Source organism: Rhinolophus sinicus, chromosome 11 (genome assembly GCF_057876585.1).
Source record: "Rhinolophus sinicus isolate RSI-liver-muscle chromosome 11, RSI-T2T, whole genome shotgun sequence".
Lineage (NCBI taxonomy): Eukaryota > Metazoa > Chordata > Mammalia > Chiroptera > Rhinolophidae > Rhinolophus > Rhinolophus sinicus.
In genome coordinates this window covers 5,474,141-5,498,710 of record NC_142511.1, presented here as the reverse complement: position 1 = coordinate 5,498,710, position 24,570 = coordinate 5,474,141, and the positions used below count along the sequence as shown (strand labels likewise).

General features: G+C 41.9%; 1 protein-coding gene across 7 annotated transcripts in view; it reads right to left on the bottom strand.

The window, feature by feature from the left end:
- Nucleotides 1–3,970: 3,970 nt before the first annotated feature.
- The window catches only part of DNM3 (dynamin 3), a 396,041-nt gene continuing 375,441 nt past the window's right edge, over nt 3,971–24,570 (bottom strand). For 4 of the 7 annotated variants that reach the window (XM_074322203.2, XM_074322204.2, XM_019715958.3 and 1 more), the window contains one exon: nt 8,390–13,312. In XM_074322203.2, coding sequence (XP_074178304.2) covers nt 13,243–13,312 — 70 coding nt within the window. In that variant the 3' untranslated portion in view covers nt 8,390–13,242. Of the gene's footprint in view, nt 4,175–5,297; nt 5,343–8,389; nt 13,313–24,570 lie in introns of those variants that run through there. The other 3 variants (XM_074322205.2, XM_074322208.2, XM_074322210.2) reach the window with 2 other exon arrangements.

Sequence of the window (24,570 nt, the reverse complement as noted above, 5' to 3'; positions counted from 1 at the left end):
GCCACAGGCTCAAGGTCAAGGAAAACAAAAACAAGCCAGCAGAGGGCATCCGTCACACAATTTCCCAGTATTTCAAACAGGCTGAAAGCAGGGAACAGGCTGGGACACAGCGCCATCTCGTGGATATTACTGATAATTCCTTTTTACAATGAAAATCAGTAAGAGTCTGGGGATTCTTTGAATTGTGGTTTGGGAAATAACCACACCGTCCGAGGTCCCTCATCAATTCAGGAAATAAATAGCACACTGGTATTTGATAAATTATTATAGTTACATTTTCGAGCACCCAGTGTGTACCAGGCTCTGTGTTAGGCACTTTATGTACATTATCTTATTTCCCACAACAGTTCTGTAATACAGGTACTATTTTCATTTTAAAACTGAGGAGACTGAGATTTCCCCCAAGATCTAATAAAATATTTATTGTCCGCCTAAGCCTATCTCTACTCACTTTCTACCGTTCCCATTTTACGATGTTTGGCCTCAGGAGTTTCTTCGACAAATATTTGCTAAGCCCTAACTATATGACAGATACTGTTTTATGTGCTTGTGATATATCTATGAATAAAATGGACAAAGGTCCTTGACGTGTCAAGCTTACATCCCAGCAGGAGGAGACAGATAATAAACATGAGGAGGCGGTAATAAATGCTATGGAAAAAAAGAAAAAAGCATTGGTATTAAACAAGGGGGTCGGGGTCGGTCTCATGGAAAAGGTAGTACTATTTAGCCACAGACTTGAAGGCAGTGAGGGAGTAACCCAGATTCCCAGGGGAAGAACATTCCAGAAAGAGGGAGAGCCTGCAAGACTAGTTTTTCGATAGTGTTATGTGGAGCTTCAAAACAGACTCTGTTAGCGGCTGTCACCCACATCAGTGGCTTCTCCATTCTCATCTGGAGGGTCCTTAAGTCCTTCTGGCCCCTGGGGTTGCTGAGGGGTCCTATACTCTCTATACTCATGGCTGCTGTTCATGAGGCACGTTGAAGAAGTGGGGCTGCAAATCAGGGCCCGTTGTAAATGACGGTCAAGTTTGATTTGATTAAAAACACGGGAGGAGCAATTTACAGTCTTGACTCATTCAACAGCCGCCACCGAATCCGATCTTAATATGTTGACAGTATTGCGATTCAGTAGTAACTTGTAGTATGAAAACCCCAAACAAAAGCGAGTGTATATGACGGTAGCGGAGGCAGCTGGCAGGTCCCTTTAAATGGGGGACACAGAGCGGTGTAATATCATGAAGTCTATGTGATTTACTCAGATACAGACTCTGTAGTATGATAAAGGACTACAGAAGTTTGTTTTTTTCTTTTTCTGCAATCTTACCTTCCTGTGGGAGAGGTTCATGTTTTTCAAGTGAGTACACCATTGCAAAGGTTTACTTCAGAATCACATGGAACTAAACCAAAGATTCCGGTATCAGTTTTCTGCAGTTTTTTTTTAAATACTTACTGCTGAGTTATGAAACAGATGTTGGCCTGTACAACATTTTTTCAAACCCTGGGATATAGAGGTCTAAACTATATCACGCTCTCAACCCACTGAAAATATCCACGTCTGCAAATGAACAGCAGAAGTTACTTCCTTCTCTCTTTTTGGCTTTCAACTTCTAGGATGTTTGTTGAAACACCATTTACTTACCAGCGAAACTCTTTAAGGAAAGGGTTGGAAGTTTTGTTTATTTTCTTTCCTACCTTTAATTCTCTCTTCTCCATCTCCTAGATGTCCTGGGTTTTTCGAGCTGGAGGCTGGGGAGCCCTAGCTCCCCTCACTGGTCCCAGTGGAAGATGACTGCAGTACTTCTGAATCTAAAGCCTTTGTGTTAGCAGCCAGAGCAAAGTTAACAGACGCCTTCCACTTCAAAACCACTGTCTGTTTTTTGGTTGGCTCAAATGAGTTCTATTGCTCCCTTCTTTGTCCGAGGTCAGAATCGCCATGTTCTAGAATATTAGCAAGTAGATACTCTGGTTCTAGAGCTCAACTAACTTCTCCAGCACTACCGTCAGTAACAACTCTCCCTGGGAAAATGACCAACATGGTCTCCCATCATAGCCCTAGACTACAACTGCTGGATTTATTTTGCAAGCTGTTTTCATCCCGCCACTTCTCTGGTGATCCCAGTAACGGGGTCTGATGCATAAACAAAGGGATGCGGATACTTCAGAAATACTACTTTTTATGAAAGGCGTACTAGTTGGTGCCTGCTCGTGATCCCGAGTTATGGTCAACTCTGCAGAATGCTGTACTTTTTCAACCCCCAAACACTGAGGGTGGAGGTGGGAGCAGGAGAGTTGGGGGAGGGCGTACCGTGAGCCTCAGAAACACTGTGATAAGCAAATAAATCTGAACCAACCTCAGCACGGTTTCCTTGTACTCCAGCCTGCTTCCTCCCCGCCCCCTTTCTCTTGCCCACCGAACGTGAGGAACGGGATGGCACTTTGTGGGGACACCGAGTAAGGATGCCAGACAATGGGTTCATCCACCTATGACTCGAGTTTTCCGCTCCCATTGTTCATCAGGTCAATTTAAGTGTTGAGGTCCTCTAAACGGGTCACACTGCACAGAAAAATACGTTCGTGTTTAAGACAAAGTGGGAAAGTACCAAACACCCAAGAAAAAGATGAATTGGTGGAAACCTTCGGGATGAGAACCTCTGTATTCTGGGAGGTGGTGTGGGATCATTCGGGAACACTGTGTCTGTTGGGATGGGAATGCTATCAGATGGGACTGTGATCCAGTAAGAATATGGGCTACGAAATGAAATGCCTGGACTGGAGGTGAAAGGAAGGGCTGAGGACCACATGCTCAACTCACTGCCTCCAGGTAAACTCGAGCACCAGGTGGTCGCGGCTGTGGCGTCCTCGCTCAGCGACCAGCACTTCGACGTATCGTGTTGTGTGAAAATTTTAACCTGGGAAATAAACTGGCTTTGCATTTTTGAGTAGAGAGTTCATTTCTTACAAAAAGATTTTTATGGTCCAAAGACAGAATGCTGTTAGTGAGGGCTCCCCACTTTTGACTTGGAGGTTCCTGCCCTCACGGCTTGCTTACCTTGATTAGACATGAAGTAAATAGAACACCAGTTCCTGATGAGCCACTTTTTACTTTCCTGTCCTGTAGTTTTCTGTCTGAATGTGCTCAGTGAGCCATATTCAGCAGTGGTCTCACCCAAACGGAGATTCTTTTGGATTCTAATTTAGACCATGTAAATCTTCAAAAAGAAAATTCTGAATTAAATCTCAAACCTTTGGGAAGGTGTTAGTCAGATCACATATTTGGCAGGATATAGTATATTACCTTAATAATAAAGACGTTATTTGGATAAATCTTTGGATGTTTAATGCTTAAGATTTCAGTGTTGGAATTACCATTTGAGGATTAGGGTATAAAAAAAGTTCTCTTTCCCCCCAAACTCATAGAGTCCATTCTTTCAGTACTTTACTGACAAGATTAAGAATCTTTCTTCTCAAGGTGGCAGCATTTCCTCACCTTGTACTTTTATTCTGAATGATATCTATTTCCCCCTAAATTTGCAAAATAGAACGTGTGAGGTTTATGTATTTCAGAACTACAGCAATTTCTTCCATGACCTTATATATTTTATCTCCTATGAGAGTATTTGGAAAAATGACAAAAATAGGGAAACAATGTTTTGGTGCAATAATAATTATTAACAGGATTCCTGGAAGCCAGATGAAAATAATCAGTTTTCTGTGTCTTTTCTAGAAATCCAGAATTTTTACTGCATCTTTTCTTACTTCTATTGGACAGACATTTCAATTGAAGATAGACTATTCTTCTTGATCAAATATCATCTTAAATCACAATGCTTTAAGAATTTAAAATCAATCTTTTTCAATTTAAGCCCCTTAAAATATCAAATTATGTATTTTTTCACCTTACCTGGTTTTAGCTGAAACAAACTCTTATTTTAACTTGGTCTTCTTTAGAGAAAAGAAACAGAACACATTTCATTTTATATGTATATATAGAGAGAATAAACTTTGTTTTTATTATAGACATGGATCAAAAATAAAAGTTTTTATGTACATATGACATACAGTGCAAACGCGAGGCTTTTAAATACCATGGACAGACATGTTGTTGGAAACGAAAGGAGATGGGTGATGGGGGGGTTAGGTTGATCGTCCTGGAACTGCTGGAGGGGGTCGCCTAGTGAAAACAAAACAAAACAAAACAAAATAACAAAAAGAAAAACACAGATGCGGAGGAAGAAACAATGTTTAAAATAGAAAACAAATCCAAAAAAAGAGCATACAAAATTATCCCACAAAAGTCAAAGTCAACTCAGACAACAAAGCATGCAGACACGCAGGGTCCTGAGAGAATACCATATGGCAGAGGGAGCTGCTGCCAGGCCTTTTTCTGGCCGCCAGCGGTGTGCTAGGGACGGGTCATTTGAGCCCACTCCAAAATTTCAGTCTTTGGTACCATGGAATGATGAAACCATGCAATCATGTTCAGGAGAACTGGGAACAGGAGCAGAGCCAAATTCCTTTATAACCTGAGTATTTGTTTCCCAACCCTGACTTTGTGACATTCGGTTATTTCCAAAGGTTTCAATAAATGTTATGAGATCTCCATAGGGGGAGAGGGAGCTGATGCAGAAATATGACAGGTGAAATTTTTTTTAAGACAAGGGAAATTAGTGTCAAGGGATCCAATGAGCTATGTAATCACAATGCAGGAAATGTCAGGGGTCAATCTTGGAGAAAAGGATTTGTAAATAAGGATTTGTCCCGGGGAATATCCAGATGTGATAGCCTTTCTAGGCTCAAGGACTATACAAGGCAGGGTCTGGTCCATGGTGACCCCAGGATTTTGTCAGAGTTCCCTCTGTCTCAGAGTGGGGTACCACTGAAGTTCTGACTGACTCTGAACTGGGTTCACCAGGGTCAATGAGACTGGGTTTTCTGGTCTTTCTCCAGGTCCCTCGCCTGGCTTGCGTCTTGGGTTATCAGGCCATGGGTTGTGACATAAGGTTCCAGAGCTGTGCTGCATTTTGACATCAGCCTCTCTGCATGTTTTGCTGGTAGAGAAGGCCCAGTCGATGCCACATCGCAACGCACAGCTCTGGAAGCAGGAAAACAGCAGGCCCCGTGAAGCTTTCCCGCTGGTTTCCAGCAGAAGCTACACTTCAATTTCCTCTTTCTAAGCAAGTCGGTAATAAACACAACATGACGGCAAGCCACAGAGCTGTGAGGTCAGCTCAGTCAGCACCCTACTCTCTGTGGGACTTCTTGGCTACTCCTTGGGTGTTCGACAACATACTCACTTCCATCTTACTCTTGTAACACGTCAGTGAGTGGAGCACTGAGGTCTACAAAACACAAAAACACAAAAACAAACTTCTTTTTCCTCTTCTATGTTCAATGGAGCCAAAAGGACCAGGCTGTTTCTGAGCCGTGGTGGGGAAAAAAAAAAAAAAGAAGGAAAAAAAAGATGTTCTTACCTTCCCCCCAAGTCCAAGACCAATTTTTCTTTGGTCCAATTTAAGCTGGCTACCTAAAGAGGTCTCCAATCCATATAAATGATGAAGGGCTTGTTATTCCTACGTAACCTTTCAACTGCAGGGGGTCTGCGAGCGTTTAGCCGCTGAGATGCAGGTAATGGGTGTCTCTGGTGTTTTCATGAAGAAAGTGTAATTAAATTCCAGTCAGGCTCGATGAGATTTATCACCTGCCCGGCACACAGAAACTATTTTTGAGTTCTGAAGGGGCTTTGGGACACTTTAATTACCTCAGCAGGGTGGGGAGGTGAGCCATTAAATGGAGCGGTGAGTCCACAGAGCTGAAGGGACATTCTGTTTGCGCTTGCCAAAGCACTTTCCTGTTTGAGTCGGTTTGTGTTCTCATCCAGAAACAGGATCAGAAACTCTATGTCTCGGAATATATTGTGCCCACGGCCACAATGTTTGCTTCAAACCTCACAGTGACATGTGCCCTCTCAGACAGCTCCTGTCTCTCCCTCTTCACTGCTCCTGTATCTAAATTTCCTCTCATTGCCCAAGAAATCATTTTAATGATGACACCATACAGTGGCTTGGAGTTAGTTCTATCACAGATCTCGGCAGTTGGGGTGTTGCTATTTCTTTTCCAGAATTTTCTATATTGCTTACACAAGGCTGAAGTGCTTGAAGGCAAGTAGTGAAAATTTCTGGACATTTTACGTAAAGACTTACAAAGGCACTTCATCCTGTTGCCGCCGCTCATGTGAAAGCTGGAGAACTGAATTCAAACACTGACTTGCTAACATGTTTTAAAGCTCCTAATACTTAATAGTCGTCACCATATAAGCACATCTACCTCCTCAAGATTATAATTTCAGGTTATAACTTCTGAAGCTTTCTGAAAAATAACTTCAGAGAATTCTTGGGCCAGAACAGGAAGGTAAGGAGACAGAAAAAGCTGTGTATGGAACATGGGCATAATTCCTATAGAAAAGACTGGAATATTGATAAGAATGATGAATAACTCCCATTCTCTTAGATCCACCTCAATGCTGCAATCTGGTCCTAGGGTGACATTCCTCTGGCAAGGTCCTTGGGAAGGTCTTATTTATAACCTTCTTTCTTTTCTGTTACTCTCCCCAAACATTCTCTGCTTGCTTCCTTTGCCCGTCGTTTAGGTAACTTAATACCCCATAGCACGGGGTGAGCCTGACGGCTTGGGAAAGTGAGACAAGAAAGGCAGTAAGATCGGGCATGCTTCTCAATTCTTCCCGGATGAGTCTTAATTTGAAATCAACCTGATCGCTTCCTTTACAGGGATAAAATGGGGTCATGCAATTCATTTCAAGGAGCTCTTCCTTGGAGAGCGAGAGAGAAAAAGTAACATTGAAAATGACCTGGATCCTCCTTTAATCTGCTTTTATGCCTTCTGTTCCTATGCGACCTTCCTTCCTGCTTCAGTTTCGGACACCGATGACAAAGCACCAGAGCTCCAGGAGGACTGTCCCAAGCTGGGCACTCTGATCATGCAACTGTCACCATGAGTGACAGTCTGTACTGGGATTCTCCCTCTGGCCTAACCGACACTGTGTTTGGTGAAGCACACACCTCATTACATGAGTCCTGTGAGATGCTGTGTGAACAAAGCATAGATGCCAGGTGAGTCTGAGGAATAGGTAGACACCAACCCTCTCTCAGAGATTCACAATGCAACCTGAGAGCAAAGTTTCTGTAACTGACAGCTTCTCATCATGAGGCTGCCACAATGTGAAAGGACACCAACAAATGGTCTGAAAAGTGGCAATGCCAGGTGTGTGTTGAGGCTCTGGGAAGTAGGGGATGACAGCCATCTAACCCAAATGCCAGGGATGGGTCTCAGAACGAAATTTACAGATCCCAGCGGGACAACAAGAATTTTGAAAACGAATCGAGCAGATATTGACGCGGATGCCAGGACTATTTTAAAAACGCAAATGGAAATTCGCCCAATAGTTACAATAAGGTCCCTTTGGTTTGGGTAATTTTCATTCACAACTATTCTGAATATAGAATCACGCAGGAAGGCACACCCTCACCCACATGACGTGCAACACAAGCGCACAGCTTGCTACTCGGCCTGACTCTTCCAGTAAGAAGCTCCCTTTGAAGACATTACTGGCTCCTCTCATGGAAGATGCATAGATATGAGAGAGTACAACAGGAAAGCGTGACTGAACACACGTCTTTCCAATTCATCTTTGTACAATGAGCACAAATGGAAAGTAAACCAACATTTCTCTCCTCTCGTTCCCTTCTTGTCTTCTGCTTTTGGGCGGCACAATGAGGGATGACACACAGTAAGGGACCAGGCCTCAAATCTCTTAAGGAAGATTCTTTCTTTGTTCTCTGGAAATGCAGTTAGGACAAGGATGTGTATAACTACTGAACGCTATTCCATTCTCTTAATAGTGGGGTAACTTCTCCCCTTAACGCCCAAAGAGTAAACAATGGCGGCCAACTGTTGAGTCAGGAACTCAATTATTTTCTGTAAGAAATACCTTCCGTGGGCCTAACATTAGGGCAAAGCCTTCTTCCTCCTTCTGTGAACATTCCTTTTCAATAGCAAATTGTCACGGTGACTCTTGGCAAGTGTCACATCACACTCTTCAGCTGTCTATGGTTTGGGTCCTTCCTGAACCCACCCTGGACTTCAAATCAGCAATAAAAGGTCTCAGACTCTCCTGTCTTTGATTTTCCAATTTGCTCCCTTTAAAATTCTCATTCTTCCCCAAATTAATGACAGTCATGCCAAATGCTATCATTCTCCATGTTGGTAATGTTGAGCCAATTTGATCTAAAGAGTTCTATTGAGAAGTCTCAGGTCTTACTGATGTGCAGAGACACGGCTCAAATAGATACAAGACTGAGGAAGGAGGAAGTCCTTCAAGAAGCATCGTTTATTTCAGGTTCAGAAATACAGCTTCACACTTTCACAATAGGTACATGTGACCTTCAAGAATGATACAGGCTTTCGGAACTGGCTTCGAAAAGTCCATTCACAGAGTCCATCCATATACCAGCATTAAGAAATCTCAGTGCCAAGAAGACAGTGGAAAGTATTCTGGCTCAAATTAATTAAAGAATCAACAGAGAAGACAAGATTTTGCTTCTGTACACTGCTTCTTCATAAAAAAAAAAAAAGCAAAAGAAGAGTTTGATTAAGAGAAGGGATTGAAAATAATCATAGGCAAGCAAGCAAAACAAAGGCTGTACATCTGAAATTAAACACAAATCAAGTAATGGTGGAATTTCTGGTTGGCAGGAACAATTTTTATCAAATTAGTAGCAGACAATGCAAGAGGTCAGACAGAATAGTCTCTGTAATAATGTTAAAAACATTACATAATAAGAAAAGTTTGAGGGGTTCATGGGTAAAAATAAAAAAGATATGAACGCCTTGAGTTGAGCCATGCGTGAAACCCCAGACCAGAGAGGTGAGAAGTGTCACCAACATACCAGTATGAGTTTCCTCTTTCTTATTCTCACACATTCTTACACACATATACAAATAGCAATGCAAATACTATATATGCTTCAAAATATTCTTAAACTTCACAGTACAGAGCACCACACAGTTTTAAACATACCAACTAGACAGGATGACTTCAGGTTTTCTAGAAGACATATTTGAACTTTTCAAAAAGGACTGGGTAATCTTGTGAAGTAATATTTGTTTCTCAGCAATCAGTTAGCGTCATTCACATTAAACTTTGAGCTCACAGCTAGCAGTCCTCTTGGTGAAATGATATGAAACTCACGGCTGGAGTCTCATATATTATCTTCTTTCATTGAGTTCCACAGTTCAGAGACCTACTATTTAGGCTTTATTCTCAATGTTAAGGAGATTCCTATTAATTTCAAATAATCATATTGTTTGCCAAATAAGAAATGTTTACCTGAAAAAGAGGATAATTCACCTACCTCTGAGATATTAAGTAACTTCTCCCCTGCATGTTTAGCAAATTCTCTCAGATACATCCACTTCTTCTATTATATTGCTGTATCCCTCTACTTTATTTTTTGACATTTACTATAGAGAAAATATGATCATGTAGACCAACATAGCTTTTTAACTAATCCAAGAATTCTCAGCAATCCAAGAATAATTTATCATTCTCATCAGGACTCTTAAAGGTAGGTTTCCAGATCTTAATGCTTCTTATCGGAATACACTGGCAAAAGTAGTTTCTTCTTAGACAGCAGCTGTGCATTTAGAGACAAATGCATGTGGATGTTATTCTACCATGTTGTCATGGTAACACTAAGCTTTGTGCCTCTCAGAATGAATACAATCTGGAGAAAATTTTGTGTACCTCATGTATTTTACGAGAAATGGACCACTGTTATTACGTATTATAGCAGATTCTCCAAAGCTCCCTCTTGGATGAGCACAGTTTAAAAAATAGATTCATACTCCCCCACACACACAAAGAACATGTATACGTAAGTATTTACACCCACACATATACATATATGTACAATGCACGTACCATCACACTCATGCTTATGGCACTTTAAAAAGCACTTTTAAACAAACCTACCCAAGGGGGCACAAAATACATATACTTACAGAAACGAATTGACTTTTCATATACTGTATACATAGAGACACATGCGTAGAAAACGTGTTTGTAGACAGAAAAGATCAACAGTTATCACATACTGGTATTAGGTCCCACTTCGTATTTGAGAATTATGGCTACAGTTTATACTCAAAGTCATAAAATTAACCTATGTGACTACTTTTTAAATTCTAAATTCAGAAGGCTTACAGTTATATCACAGGAACTGGTTTCATTATAATGTGTTGGAATAGAACGAGTTTGTATCTGAACACAAGCAATTTGCTTATAAACAGACCCTATGCTCTTCTATGTTACAAAACACAGCTAAAAGCAATATTCAGGAGAATAATCTTGGTAGATGATTTCTGAAAATGCAGCATATCTGTTCTAAATCAATACTATTTCAATAATCTGTCCACAACTGAGTAAATGGTTATTCCAGTTAGTCAATAAGCATGCAAGATTTAGCATGTGATAATAAAATAGAATTACCCATCAAATAAACATATACAGTTTATTTTTCCAAATCCTGAAACACTGTATGTTTAATTTTGTTATACTAGACGTGATGCTACGTCGATTGAGTGGATAACATCAGAGTTAGGAGGAAGTCACACAAAGGAGCTGAAGTGGGATGGGAAACACTTAAAACGCTAATTCGGCAACATTCCCATCTGAAGGCCTGATCTGAGTGCTGCACTTCAAACGGGGCACATCCTAGGACATCCCACCTCATTCACACTGACATCTACTTGGTGCAAAAGGATGCAAACCCTTCGGGAAATGGGATTAATAGCATCCATGTGACACAGTAGTGCAGCAAACTGAATATATTCTCCAACATGGCTGCTGAAATTCCTGGGGAGGCTGGGTTCTATTAGAAATAATGTACACGTGAACTAGAACAAAAACGTACCCACAAGGAGAAACGATTGGGACAGTAAAACTGTGGGATTATAGTTTGAGAGCAAAAACCAAAGATGACAAATGCCATTGTTTACGACCACACGAGATCAGTGGAAAGGAACTTAAAAAAAAAAGAAAAAATCCCCAATTTTCTTTGACATGGTTTGTGCTGATCTAAAAACACACCAGCGGTTGTCCACAATATTTTCCTTCAACAAAAGGAAATTTTTGAAATACAGCAAAACGCAAAACCACATATAGCACAAAGCCAAACTCTGAAGTATATAATCTGTTAGCTGCCTATTTTAGAGAACTCAAAGGAAGAAGCAAAGGGACTCATATAAGGAGGGATTTTATGGAAAGATCTCGCTGTCAATTATTTATTTTACTATGGATGTTTACTTAACATATTTCCATTTAGCCGCGACAATATTTTTAAAATACAGTATGTTTCTCGCACGTCTGTTCCATTCACAAAGAGTTAATTTCTTTTTCCAATGAAAAAAAATAAGATCTGAGAAGATTTAGGGTGGTGTTCTTTATACAATCACTTGTAACTTATGGTTGAAATGCCCCATTTGTGAATCTTGCATTCTCTGATTTTTGCCTAAGTAGGCTAGCTGTAACCCTTTAGCATAAGTTCAAAACAATGCCATTCAACTTGGCAAGTTCTCTTTTTTAATAATGGTTGAAAGTTTTTACTTCATACTTTATGGGTGTCTGTTTTGGGTATAAACTACACAGGAAATTAAAGTTAAGTTAACATACAAATCATGTTTGCTGCTTTCAAAGGGAGACATTTCAGTTGGTGAAACCTGATTTACTTCTGCAGAATATGAAATAGTGTCATGGGACGCCGCTCCTCCGTGAATACTTGGTCTGCTGTCTGGGAACAGTTAGCAGACAAAATCCCAGCTGGCTTCTGGCTGTTTCCTACATGCTAATCATCGGGTCCCAGGTAGTCTAAAACTCAGCCTTGAGACTGAACTATTAACCCCCAGGCTAAGTGGCTCTTGCAAATTTTGGAAATGTTAGAATTTGCCCATTTCCTTTAGATTTCAGTGTCTTAATAACCATTTTCTGGAATGACCTGGTAGAGACTCTGAAGTTGTACGACTATAAAAGTGTGAACTCTGCCCCTAAACTATGGCATCTCTAACTACATGACTTTCCTTTCCATTCCTGGCCCCATGTTTTAAATATGGCTATCCCATCAGTAAGGCTCAAGATTTATTAAGAAAGCCTAGGATGGATAGAACGTTACTTTACACCTGTTTGAAAGGTAGGGCACATTTTTGCACGAAGGAATTACATATTAGCAGGGAAAGAAAGAAATATTTTTGCTCCAACCAACCAAGTAGATAAATAAACTGGAGTTAGTGTCAAAGTATAGTTAGCCATGCCTAAAATTAAACCAGTCTGAAAAAGTAAGTAATTTCCACGTCAGCCTTCACTGTAACCTATAAGGAGGTGAGTATATAAGTGAATAAAGAAATTACATTTTTCCAGATACTTCTCCAGATGAGATATTTTGCTTCTTCCTTGAATTTTGAAACTAACTAGCCAAATCTACTGACCGAAGACCGAAAAACAAGCTCTGATGGGCTGTTGAAGATGCTTCCAGCACGAAGCAAAACACATTAGCAACGCGGAGAAGCTCTCTAGAGCAAGCAATGCGTTAACTTTTCCTTGGCAAACCACCTTGCTCTTCTGGAAAAGTTTTAGTCTTAAGGAATCCTAATTTTAAAAAAATGACTTCCTAAGCAGCCTTATGAAATAGAGGAAGAAAAGAGGACCTAAATGGGTCATAATGGAGCAGGCGGAAACATCATTTTGTCAGCCAAGACGGAATGTGGGAAAAGAAGTGGGTATGGCTGAGGTTTTCGCCCACCATTGCCTATCTCTTAAGCGTCATAGTTAATGGGCCATCTATCAGGTCAGTAACCTGGGAAGCTTGTCCAAAGCAATTTAAAATGTATGCCGGAAGGGCAAATGGTCCCCAAAGTATAAGGCTGCTGTACACACCTACCTTGGTCAGTACAACAGATAAAACCTCGAAGGGTCAGCAGTTTTCAAGAGTCAAACCCCAAAGGTCTGACAGACCATGAGCAATGAAGATGAGTGACAAATGCGTTAGTAAAACTGGTTACTTGCCTACTGGTGTCCACACGGGCGACTACTCATGAGTTACTGCAATGGTTACCAAATATGTTGCGTTCGCATAATTCATTAGTAATTAATTGCCACGCCAGATACTTCGTTTAGTCTAACAGGGAGGATTCTAGTGGACGGATTATGGTGGGACGAGTTGGTGATGGGGGTGGTCTCCGGCTAGAAAGAGAGAAAGAGAAAGGTAAAGAAACAGGTAGACTACCTAGCAGAAGGCTGAACCAAAGACACAGAGAAAGAGCCGTCACCCACATGCTCATGCACAGCCAGCCAGCAGGAGGGGTTGCCATCTGCAATAGTTTTAACGCTGTCATCTTCCATTCACCTAGCATGTTTTAAAACAAAAATGAGGTGTTTTTCTCATACACAGATCTTTCTCAAAATGGAAGTCACCCCTCCCAATACTAATACAAATATTAAATCACTGAAAAGCCATCTGAAGAACACCGTGCATTTCTCAGCCAGTGGAGTATGATCACGTAGCATGAGCTGTACTGTTGTAGCTACTCTGGGAACTAATAAGGTGTATTAGGCCTCAGAAGATGATGAGGTTTGAATTATTTCCCTTTATGTGATCCTCTTCCTCTTTTTCTCCCTGTCAGGATGTTAATTATCACTTCTCACGGACCCTAGCAGTGGCTTTCTCCAATTTGTTCTGTATTTTGTTTCCAATTTTCTCTGTATTTTACTTCCAATTTGCAGGGCCCTAGAAAACCAGAGAACTAAGGTTTTTAGAGCTCTCTACAATTAGGCTCAGGGTGAGTACCTAAAAGTTTTATAATTAGTAGTAGGTTGCTCACTTTCTGGTTGGTAATTATGTTTCTGATAGCTGAGGGTGCTGAATAAACACACTCAGGATAATGGAATACTACTGTACCTGAGAATCTCAACTTGACCAAGTAATATTCTTTATTCCCTGAACTTCCACTTTTATTTCCTAAATGTATTAACAACTTTTTGTGTGTGTACCTGAGTTTGGGGAGTAAATTTTTATAATCAACAAAATTCAACAAATTCTACAAATCCAAACCTTTCTTCTTGATGAAGCTCTGTCATTGACTTTTTCAGGAAGATCCCTTCTGGAATTACAGTTTATGAAGGGGAATTTTCTTCTGGGTTGGAAACACTAAATCGATCAAATCAAATGTCCTTTCTCAGGTACAAGGAACGGAAGTTAGAAAAGTTAAAACAATCATGAAATGTTTTTTTTAAAAAAATCACAAAGCTATGAAATAAAGTTAGATGGTCAAGGAGAAATCAAAGCAGAAGAGATATTGCTGATTGATGGTAAAAATACGAACCACTTGGGCACAAACTCATTGATATTAGTAGTTTCTTTTGCCTCCTGCCGCTAAAAAAGTCTATATGGCATTAGAGGAAGTTGCGTTCCAATTCAACATTTTATACTAGTCTTATTATTAAGCAAGTATTCAATTTTTGAAAGTGTAATTAGAGATACTTTACAGGCACTGTAAACAAAACTCAACCAGTCAATACTAGCTGTTTAATTTGAGGTCACAAATCTTCTTTCGAAGAAAGGTTACTGGCTACTGGGACCACCTGAAATGTTTTGGCCATTCCCTGCTGGGAAAAATCCTCCCATAATCCCTTTTTACTTGTGACTATGCAAAAAAACACCCCCCATTTCACTAACGTATTGCTCATTTTCATTTAAAACGGCCATATTTATTTAACTTATGTTCTGATTCTTGAACCGACCGGCATTGTTATTTTCTCCTTTGACGTAAAGATTCTAGAGGCCAGAGGTCATGTCCACTTAGCGTGTTCCATACGTGTTTAGCATGGTGTGACATTCAGTGCCTTTTGAAACTGTTCTTCACCCTTCAAGACTCACCTTGGGGAAGTCTTCTCTGATCTCCCTTCCTCTACGTTGACACAGTTGCTTCTATAGCACGTCAACATAACTCTTATTAGTAATATCACACTAGATTTATATGTTTCTCTCCCAATTAGGAATGGGCTGTGTCTTTCTCATCTTCACGTCCCTGCAGTGTCTGCCTCTCGGTGCTTGTCATTCAGCCACTGAACGTTTGCTGACTGAATACATGCAAGTTACTCCTGGAAGAAGCAACTCATAAATGCTTGTGATAGCCACTGAGCTTTCCATGATACAAAGGTTATTTGTTAGTAAATCACTGCAACGGCAAAACAAGCAACCAACCAACCAACCAAACCACAAAACTACAGTGGGAGCTTGAAAATACAATCATGTGATCAAAGCAGGGGCAGATATGCTTTTAACTGTGGCATATAAAACTGGAACGTTGTAAGAGAATGCAGGTCTCTAATGAGGTTAAAGAAACCGAAGACTAAGTGACGAGGATTGATGGGAAAAGTTCAATGGTGGGGAATAGAAAGACTCAAATGCTCTGACTGCACATAACTTCTCATCCATCTCCTCCCCAATCCTGGGACCATGCCGACGGCCAAGAGAAGGACAGGGGGGATGGCAAGTGCGGGAAGAAGGAGGGCAGGAGACCAGGACAGAGTGCTGCGGGCCGTATCTTTTATTTGTCTTGCTCACCGCTGAACTTAGCGTGCTCTTTGGCTCACAGCATTTTTTTTTTCTTCAAATAAACTAATCAGAGAATCTATCCACGATGAGTTCTTTAAGGGCCTTCCTTTGAGTCCCAGGCACTGCATGTCTGGGTGGCGAATTCATGATTGAAAGAATGAAAGATAAGATTTCTATCACGTCCTCTCAAAAATAATGATGACATCTTTAAAATACGCCCAGGTTCAGGGGAAAGGGACCCATCTATGTATTTAGTAATTCAAAAATCCTAAAGAGCCCTTTGACCCTTCTGGAAGAAAGGAACATCATTTAAACGTTTCAATAAGCCCCCAATAATCTGTGTATAAAACTCCACCAGAAAGCAATTCGAGAGGAGCTTTAAGATGTTCAGCACGAATTTTCTTCATAAGTATTGCTAAGCTGTTGCCAACTTCAATGCCAGAAAAACGTTCAAGGTTTACCGTTAAGGTTCATTTCATTGGTCCGGTTCCTAACCATTCAAAGAGTTTCCAAAGACAATCACCTCATAAGACAGTTTGTTTTGGGCCAAGCGAAGTTATTTGTTTTGTACCAAGTTTTCCTTAGTTGCTTTGTTTTAGTGGTGGGTTTCATTAAGGAACCCATTACATTGAAACGGGGCGCCTTGCATCACTTAGTGTTTATTGAAACACTGTGTTGTGTGTGGGCGGTTTATGGTTACGATACAAGAGCCATGTTTCTGCTTCCAAATCAGAGGGAAAGATGTAATACTGGAAGTCACATTTGTAGCTGCAGTGACAGGCTGTTTACAGTATTTTGGACAATGACAAATTTTGAAAGAAAGTCAAATGCTCACCCAGGGTGGGTGGCATTGAAGGGGAGAAACTGGCTGCACTGATAAGAGAGAAGAATGCATGCTTTTCTTATTGTCTCTTTGGATTGTCCTCTAAGAAGGGAGGCACTGACATTTTATCTGCTCTCCAGTGGGTTGGCTGGTTCTGACTGTTCCAGATGAGGCCCATCTTGGCAGGAGTTGGGAGAGGGTCGAGGGGGAAACTATTTCGGTACATCAGCACACGGGCTGAGGTGGAAAGCACCTTCCCTCTGGCTTCTGGCTTCCTGAGAGCTCCTCCCTGAGGACGGATGGCTGGGTCTTTCTGCCCCGCCCTCAGGATGGGAAGTGGGAACTATCCGACGGGTAAATGCCTGAGCCTGACTGGGGCTGTGCAGCTCGCTGTCCTCCTCCTCCCAAGCTCAAACCCAGGTCTCCTGACTGCCCTCTTAGCAGATACTCCAGGGTTCTTCCTTTCAGCAGTTACACTGGCATGTCCCAAGGCAAAGTGTTCGTCAACTGGACGGGGCGCCTGAGTTCCCAGAGGGCTTGTTGAAGCAGGTTTCTGGGTCCCACACAGAGTTTCTAATGGGGTGAGACATTTCTAGCATATTCCCAGATGGCGCTGACATGGTTAGTCCTGGGACGAGGCTTTGACAACCACTGTTCTAAGCCATAATATGTAATTCCGACCTTGCTTTATTAGCAACTCAATTCACTTGCCAGGTAAAGTACAAGTAGTAAGAGAAAGTGCTGGGGGGGGGGGGGAATCTTTGGAAGGATGAAGACATGGTTGTAGAAAGACCTTGATAACTTTGGGAATTAGACTTAAGTATGGGTCAAATCAGCGTTAGGTTTATGTTGTAAAGACCAGAATACTATACTACAGTAGTTTTCTGGTTAGTCATCACCGGACTAACCACTTGCTTGGGGAAGCCTGTTGGCTTATGAGAGTGGCAGTAAGCACAGAAAGCAAGCATGTCTAATGCGCACTACAGATTCTCATTTTTGGAGAGCATATGGTTTCGAGTCCAGCCTAATTAGCTGGGTGGACCCAGATGAAAAAGCAAAAAAAAAAAAACTACAAAAAAAAGATGTACAGATTGACACTTCTAGAGGGAAGATATCTGCCTAAGAGGGTAGTTATTTGCATACAAAAGGATATGCAATAGGCTTTTTAAATAACACAAGTTCTACTTATTAAATATAATTGAAGTTTTAAAGTATACCTCGTTCAAAAATTAAGTTTGCATATATTTACACTTAGCATCCAGGGAGTGTTACACGTCTCAGGTTTCTAGGATCCACGAGAATCTGATATCAACTTGCCCAACTTTTTTATCTTATTGATGAAACAGGTCCCCCCCCCCAAAAAAAAAGAAAAGGGTTTTGTCTACTAAACCACAAGAAATAAGACACCTCCTTTCTTTTGGCTACATCTGGCAAATTTCTTAGAAAACAAAAGCGGACAAAAACAAAAAGCGCCGCTGAGTTTTCGAAAATCGTGAGCAGCTCCAGACAATGATGGCCTCGGGTGGCACCAGCCAGCTGGGTTAGGGGATCTCCACAGCCATCTCCCTCCCAGGGACCGAAATCCTTGCTTCTGCCCGACCCTCCTGAATTCCTTACTCCTTGGATCATTTTTCAAAGTTTGAGGCATGGATATTAATACCTAGTTTGTCATCGGAAGAACAATGTGAATTTCCTATGAACTGAGATTATCCCGTGTCCTGCTTGCAGCTTTCCACAGCACCTGCAGGGGGCAGTGTGCCAACTCGTAGTGCAAAGAACATGAGTGAGAGGCTATACCCAAGCACAGATCAGACAGGAGCCCACCTCCAGCTGGAAAGGAAAGGCAGCGAGCCAGGGCGCAGGCCTTCCCCTTGTGACTGCTTCCTCTACGAGGACTGATTCTGGGATGCAGTATTTTAAATGTCAGTACTGTGCTTGTTGTGCTCTGCTCCCTATGTGGAGCCTTTATTCCCTAGGTGGTTTTACATATGGACAATGGACAAGGACAAGTTCAGAAGAATGCCCTAGCAGTCATGATTTTGTCCACATAGAAGATAGTATTTTGTGGTGTATTATGAAAAATACTATAGAGGATGCTATCCAACACATTTTTTTGGCCTTTTCAGCTTTAGTAACAGAGTGACCCAACACGGTCCAAGAATAGTTTACAGTAGATGCTGGAAAGAACATAGGACTTGGAGCCCATTGAAAGGGTGGAAGGAATTCTCTAATGTGATTCCTGCTCCATATTAGAGCCAGCATTTCTTTCCCCTGTGAAAATCAACCCATGATTTTCTAACATATGTCACTGGGAAAGTATGAATCAATTAATGGAATTTGAAAAAGGACATGAGGAGAAAAAAACAGCCCACCGTTTGTACTTGATGATACAAACACATAATATCCTGTATAAATTAGTCTCTGAGATAAACGGTACTATATCACCTACCTTCCCACTCTTCCTCCTTTACATTATCTTAAAGATGGGACTCGGACCCGACCCACAGGGATGGCACTAAAATGCCCACATCTGTGGCAATAGCACCAAGGCATTTAAAAGAGGCTCTTCCCCATGAACTCTGCTCAGTTGATGATTTGTAAGAAGAATTTTATAATAGCATTCACTCAGGCAAAGTTTTGGATAGAAGAGAGCAAGACAGAGAATGTTTGTGTTTACATTGTTTCTGAAAGGACACTCAATAGCGGGCTGATTCCTAAATAAATTTTGATTAAGTACTGCCTGTTGACTCGTTTGGCATTTTCCTTCATTCCCTCCAAAAGCCCTGTGTATGTATTAGGTTCTGCATTAAGACGTAGAGGTACCGAAATTAATGTAGTCACTGCCCAGGAGTTCCTAGTTGAGATGGGGAGGGAGCAAAGTAAACAGTGACAACAGTGGGCTTGGTGCTATGACACGATCCCACTGCCTCAGGAGTCTGGGGGACATCTGGAGTCTTAGCCTGGAATTGGGAGGAGGTGGGGTGGGGGGGTTGAAAGGCCTTCCAGAAAACAGGGAAAGTGGAGGGGACTGGCATTCCAGGAATAGGAAATAGTTTGTGCGAAGGAAAGAAAGCTGGAAAAAGTGCTGTCAGTTTGAGAAAACAAGTGTTGTCTTATTCTTTATTGCAAATGTCAAAATTACTTGTTTTGCTCTAAGTCCTAAGTCATAAAACAGATGACTTAGCGGGAGGGTTTTCGGTTGTCTTAAAATACGATTCCTAAAAAGCACATTACTCTTAAGATTAACGTTTTATATTTTAGCCTCTGCACAGCATCACTGACAACAGATAAACTGGGTGGAGAAAAAGACTAAAAGAAATGCAAAGGAGCAGAGGGCAGCAGGACTGCAGTAGTGAGAAAACGACACAGAGAGAAAGAACATGATTTTTAAAGGGAGTTACACACACAAGGCTGTGGAACGAAGTTAGGCAATGTCCCTTCGGAGGAATTTTTTTCCTTTTCCCCTCCCTCCCTCCTCTCCTCCCTTCCCCCTCTGTCTCTTCTTCCTTCCCTCCCTTCTCGCTCCTCTCTCTCTCTCTGTCTTTTTCTCTATTGTGAGAAAACCCCAAAGAGAGCTCCAAGAACTTACATGCTGTGGAAACCTAGTCCCACTGATGGTAGCGGGAGTAAAACTATTTCTAACCCTCTGCATCTTCTTCTGTCCTCTTCTCCCTGCCCTTCCCCTCACTCCCACCCAGGCATCAGGGGAAGGGGTTGGCCCAGTCAGCCAACCCCTTTGGGGGAAGGAGGAGAGGTTGGGAAGGAGGTGCTAAGAAGGAGCTACTGGGAGAGGCAAGCTTCCCCTTCTGAGATGCACATTCCTTTGTCACCTCAAGATGGGGAGAAAAGAGAAAGCCGCAGGGGTGGGGAGGCACCAGGCAACAGTGGAATCTCTCTATAAAACCAGAACCTCCCTTTCCGCTGCGGAAAGGTGGGAAGACTTTTTGCCCCTTTCTGAGAGACTGCAAGAACCTTCCAGGCATGGCTATGTGACTCCGGGCCTTACCTCAGGGGCTGCCAATATGGAATTAGAAATAACTGAGGGAAACGTGAACGTTCCAATTCTTTCTATTTTTGAAACAAAGAAACAGAGTGCGAGGAATCTGAAAAGGGATGTGGCACCAACATCTCATCTCTGCCTGACCATGTGACCCGGTGACTGAAAAGGCCAGTTTTCAACGCACCAGGTCATATTTTCCTAGTCACTTAATGGGAGTCCAAGGGGCAGAAATGGAGACAAAGCTACCGTTTACTAATTACAAGCCCCGCGATTACAAGATATTCCAGCAGGAGGAGCTCTAACATGCTTTAGAGCTCGAAGGTCAAAAACAAAAACAAGTTGAACGCAAACGGAGAAAAACAGAGGCAGTGTGCCTTGCAAGCTGCCATGTCAGTGGACAAATATGTGACTAAGTCCAATTAAATGCTCAGCGTGCAGCCAAGTGATGATACTGGTAGAGACTGGCCGGCCCCCATTTGCTCCCTTCCCCGGGTCTCCGCGTTCTGGTGCCTCTGAACTGGGGCTGGGGCTGTGGCGTTAGCTCTTACAAAAGAGGGAGCAAAAGGCCGATATCTGGGCAAGTCTATAAGTAATTATTTTCCTCTTAAAGTGTCACGTTGTCTCTAAATGAATCTTTGACACTGGCTCAAAAACCGCATTTTAAAACGGAATTTTCCTTGGTGGTTGGAGGCACTCAAAAAACATATTCCATCTCCTTTACTCAGTGGCTTGTTGGGCGCTTTTTGAAAATGAGGGAAATGCTGTGTTTGTAACAACTGGTGCTAAAAGGGCAAGACATCATATGTCCCTCCGGGGCCATGTAAAAGTCTGCAGAAAGACACGCGCGCGCGCACACACACACACACACACACACACACACTACAACACAAAGAATTTACTCAGGAAAACAGTGAGAAGTATATGAATTTAACAGCTACCAGATTTGTAGGGCAAGCCTTTCCATTTGGGGCAGCGTGTGGGAGCTGAAAGGACGCTTGGGCATACAGGACGATCAGAATTACTTAACCTGAAGGAAATTTTCAACCAATCCCTTTTAATGTCTCGCCAATAAGAAGTCCAACTTTTTGTTTTACACCTTAATGGTATGCCCCACATTTAAAATTTTTATACAAGCTCCTACAGAAACTTTAACTAGACCAATTCAAGACTGAAAGTCACTAAATAAAGGTAGTCTAGACGGAAAAATCTATGAAAACCATATGTCTTTTAGGCATCTGTCTTACAAAAACTGCCATCATCCTGGAGAAAGAGTTCACAAAATGTACTTTTAGGAAAACACTGCCGTGATGGCCAGGAGAGCTGTGCTTAAGAAGATGGCTGAACTTGGAGAAAGTAAAGCCAAAATGTTTACAAACGAAAGGCTCTCATTTCTAATATGTCTGTCTGTAAACATCACTGAAAGGCAAGGCAAAGAGAGGCAGACATAATTTACATTTCCATTGTTCTCAAAGGGATAAAAAAAATTTGCAGTTTTGTTTCTCCACACTCCTACAGAATGTTAGACCAAGGGAGTCTCAAAGCAGGTCTCTTCCCCCTCACGGAAAACCGTTTTGAATAATGTACATGGATGAGGCCAAAGAACCACAATGTTTTCTTCTGATTATGACCTCATCTTGTTGGCCTGACCAACCCGGCTAGAAGGCAGGTGTCCGACCTAAGTAACTAAAGGCAGACGGTCCTGTGTAACTGGAGGTAGAGCCCAATGGAGAGATGGGGGAGTCGGAATGCCTGGAGTACAGAGCAGGAGAGCCGTGAGAGTGCAGTAAGGAGAAATGGTGGAAAGCCTGGCCTTCCCAATTTAACGCTGCTTTCTGAACTGGAGACAACCGTCAGTGATACCTTCCTCATTCTAGCTACACGTTTTTACATCTCCAAATGCACTTGAACAAGTGGTATGAAATACATAGGGGGAAAAAGAAAGAAAGCAAACTTTAATGATAAAAACAACAGTTTAACTGAAAACTGAACAGTCTGTGGAGACTGTGAAACGTATAAACTGCACATACTCTTTGTGACCCTCAGGAGTGTTTTCCTGAGACTTCCTGTTCTACAGGGAGGGCCCCTGGAAGGCCCCTGCCAATGGTCATTGGCATGAGCGTGCCACGGGCTGCTCTGTCACCTAGAAGACTCTGAGAGAACAATAGGTACTGAATAGTCTCATAAGGAGAAAGGGTCCCGGGTTGGAGGAGACAAGTGCAGTAAAAAAGAAGGAAATCTGTAAGACGTCACCAGTCACGTACTAAAGTTTTGAGCAAAAGAAACTGTTTCAACATATTTAGTCAAAGATACTGTGCTTTAAAATGAGTTTTTAGCATTTTTATTAGTTTTCAAGGATGAAGCATTATGAGGGTAATGGGGGTAAATTAGTATGGTTGAAATACTAAAACAAATCAAGCAATCATATCGGATGCCTCATTTACAGATTCCTAAACGGAACTACAGGGCATGTAAGGAAGTGAAAGTCTACTGGTGAGTCACAGGGATTTTTCTGGCCCAGGAACATCCACCCTGAGTGCTGTTACCACCACCATTGGAGCTAAAACTCCAAGTTCGCTTTCTTTCGAATGGAATGGGCAGCACGGCTTAATTTGACATTAGGTCCAGGGACGTGGAGGTACGTCACTGCAGAGCTTCCGCCAGTGAACACATTTACTAATGTTTCCTTAATTTTCCACCCCAAGAGGCAATGATTCAGGTAGAAGTGACCTCACATGAAGTTTTACTGTTGGAGTTATTAAGATATTTTTCCAACCCTACTAAGAGGCAAAAAGAAATTCTATTTGTGTTAAAAATGAGTGGACGTTTTCTTCAGTTTTTACCGCTGCTCGTCCATGAATGGTGGTCTAAAGGTACAGCAGTGCTCTGACTTTCCAGGCAAGGCCTTTGACCTTGATACTGAGGGTAGATTTATTGGAGGGAAAGCTTTCATTCGCTTTTAAAATTGGCTTCGAGAATAATCCTAATTTAAGCTCAAAACATGCACATGGTACAAAATATATCTTACATAAATATGCATGTCCAAGTGGAACAATTTCATTTTAGACTCTCTGGGTTGCAAAATGCCTTTAAAAGTCTTTCTCATCTCCTACTCTTGTAAGAGGTCTCATTCTAGATGAATGGGATATACACTGACCCAACTAAATTCAGATAAAGCTACGTCATGGAAATCTGAAACTACATACAGGGGATATTTACATGGCAGAGGCAACTGGTATATTTGATCAAGAAGATCATTTTCTATGTCATAATTAAAAGCCACCCGAGGCCTTCTCACACCATCTCGGCCCCTCTTGGCTTTCAAAACTGCCCTAGAAACATGGGGACTTATTTGTGGTGGTATATCTAGTTGGTGGTCACCCACGTCTTTACCTTATCCTCCCTCTCAGCTGATTCATGAGCCCTTCCACAAGACTACAGGGAAGGAACGGAGCTTGTTTCTAAACTTTATATTCACTGGCACACGAACTGGGTTCCCATAAGAGCAGTAAGAGCCGTATCTGCATCTTACCCTATTTTTTCTGTGCGTAAACTAATCCCAATGGGGGAAAGTGTTGACCTGATGAAGATGTGGAATTCTTCCCTGTGTCTGAGCAACTGAAGTCAAGCAAGCCTGGCCTTGCCACCGATGATGACTGATTTGCCATTTTGACTAAGCATTTTTTCCCCCTAATCTTTGGATGGAATGTGTTCTTTCTACAATTCATGGGAGATGATAATTTTGACTGGAAAACAGGAGTGGACACTTCCTAGTATTTATGGGAATAGTTTTTTTAAAAAAAAATTCCAGAAATTAGAGCACTTTTATTTGTGGTTTTGCCTCTCATGTGGCTCTGATGGCTGAAAAGCAGCCAGAAGGAAAAAAAAGGGCCATACCACGATGAGGGCTGCCTGAAGACTGTGGGTCCTCAGACTTTGTCCTGTGGAGAAATGCTTCCATTTTGGGTGTGCGAAGCCACAGGATCCAGACTTCCTCTAAATACCGGCAATGCGGAGTCAGGACACATGCAGATTCTCTCAAACCTAAGGCCCTTCCAGCACCG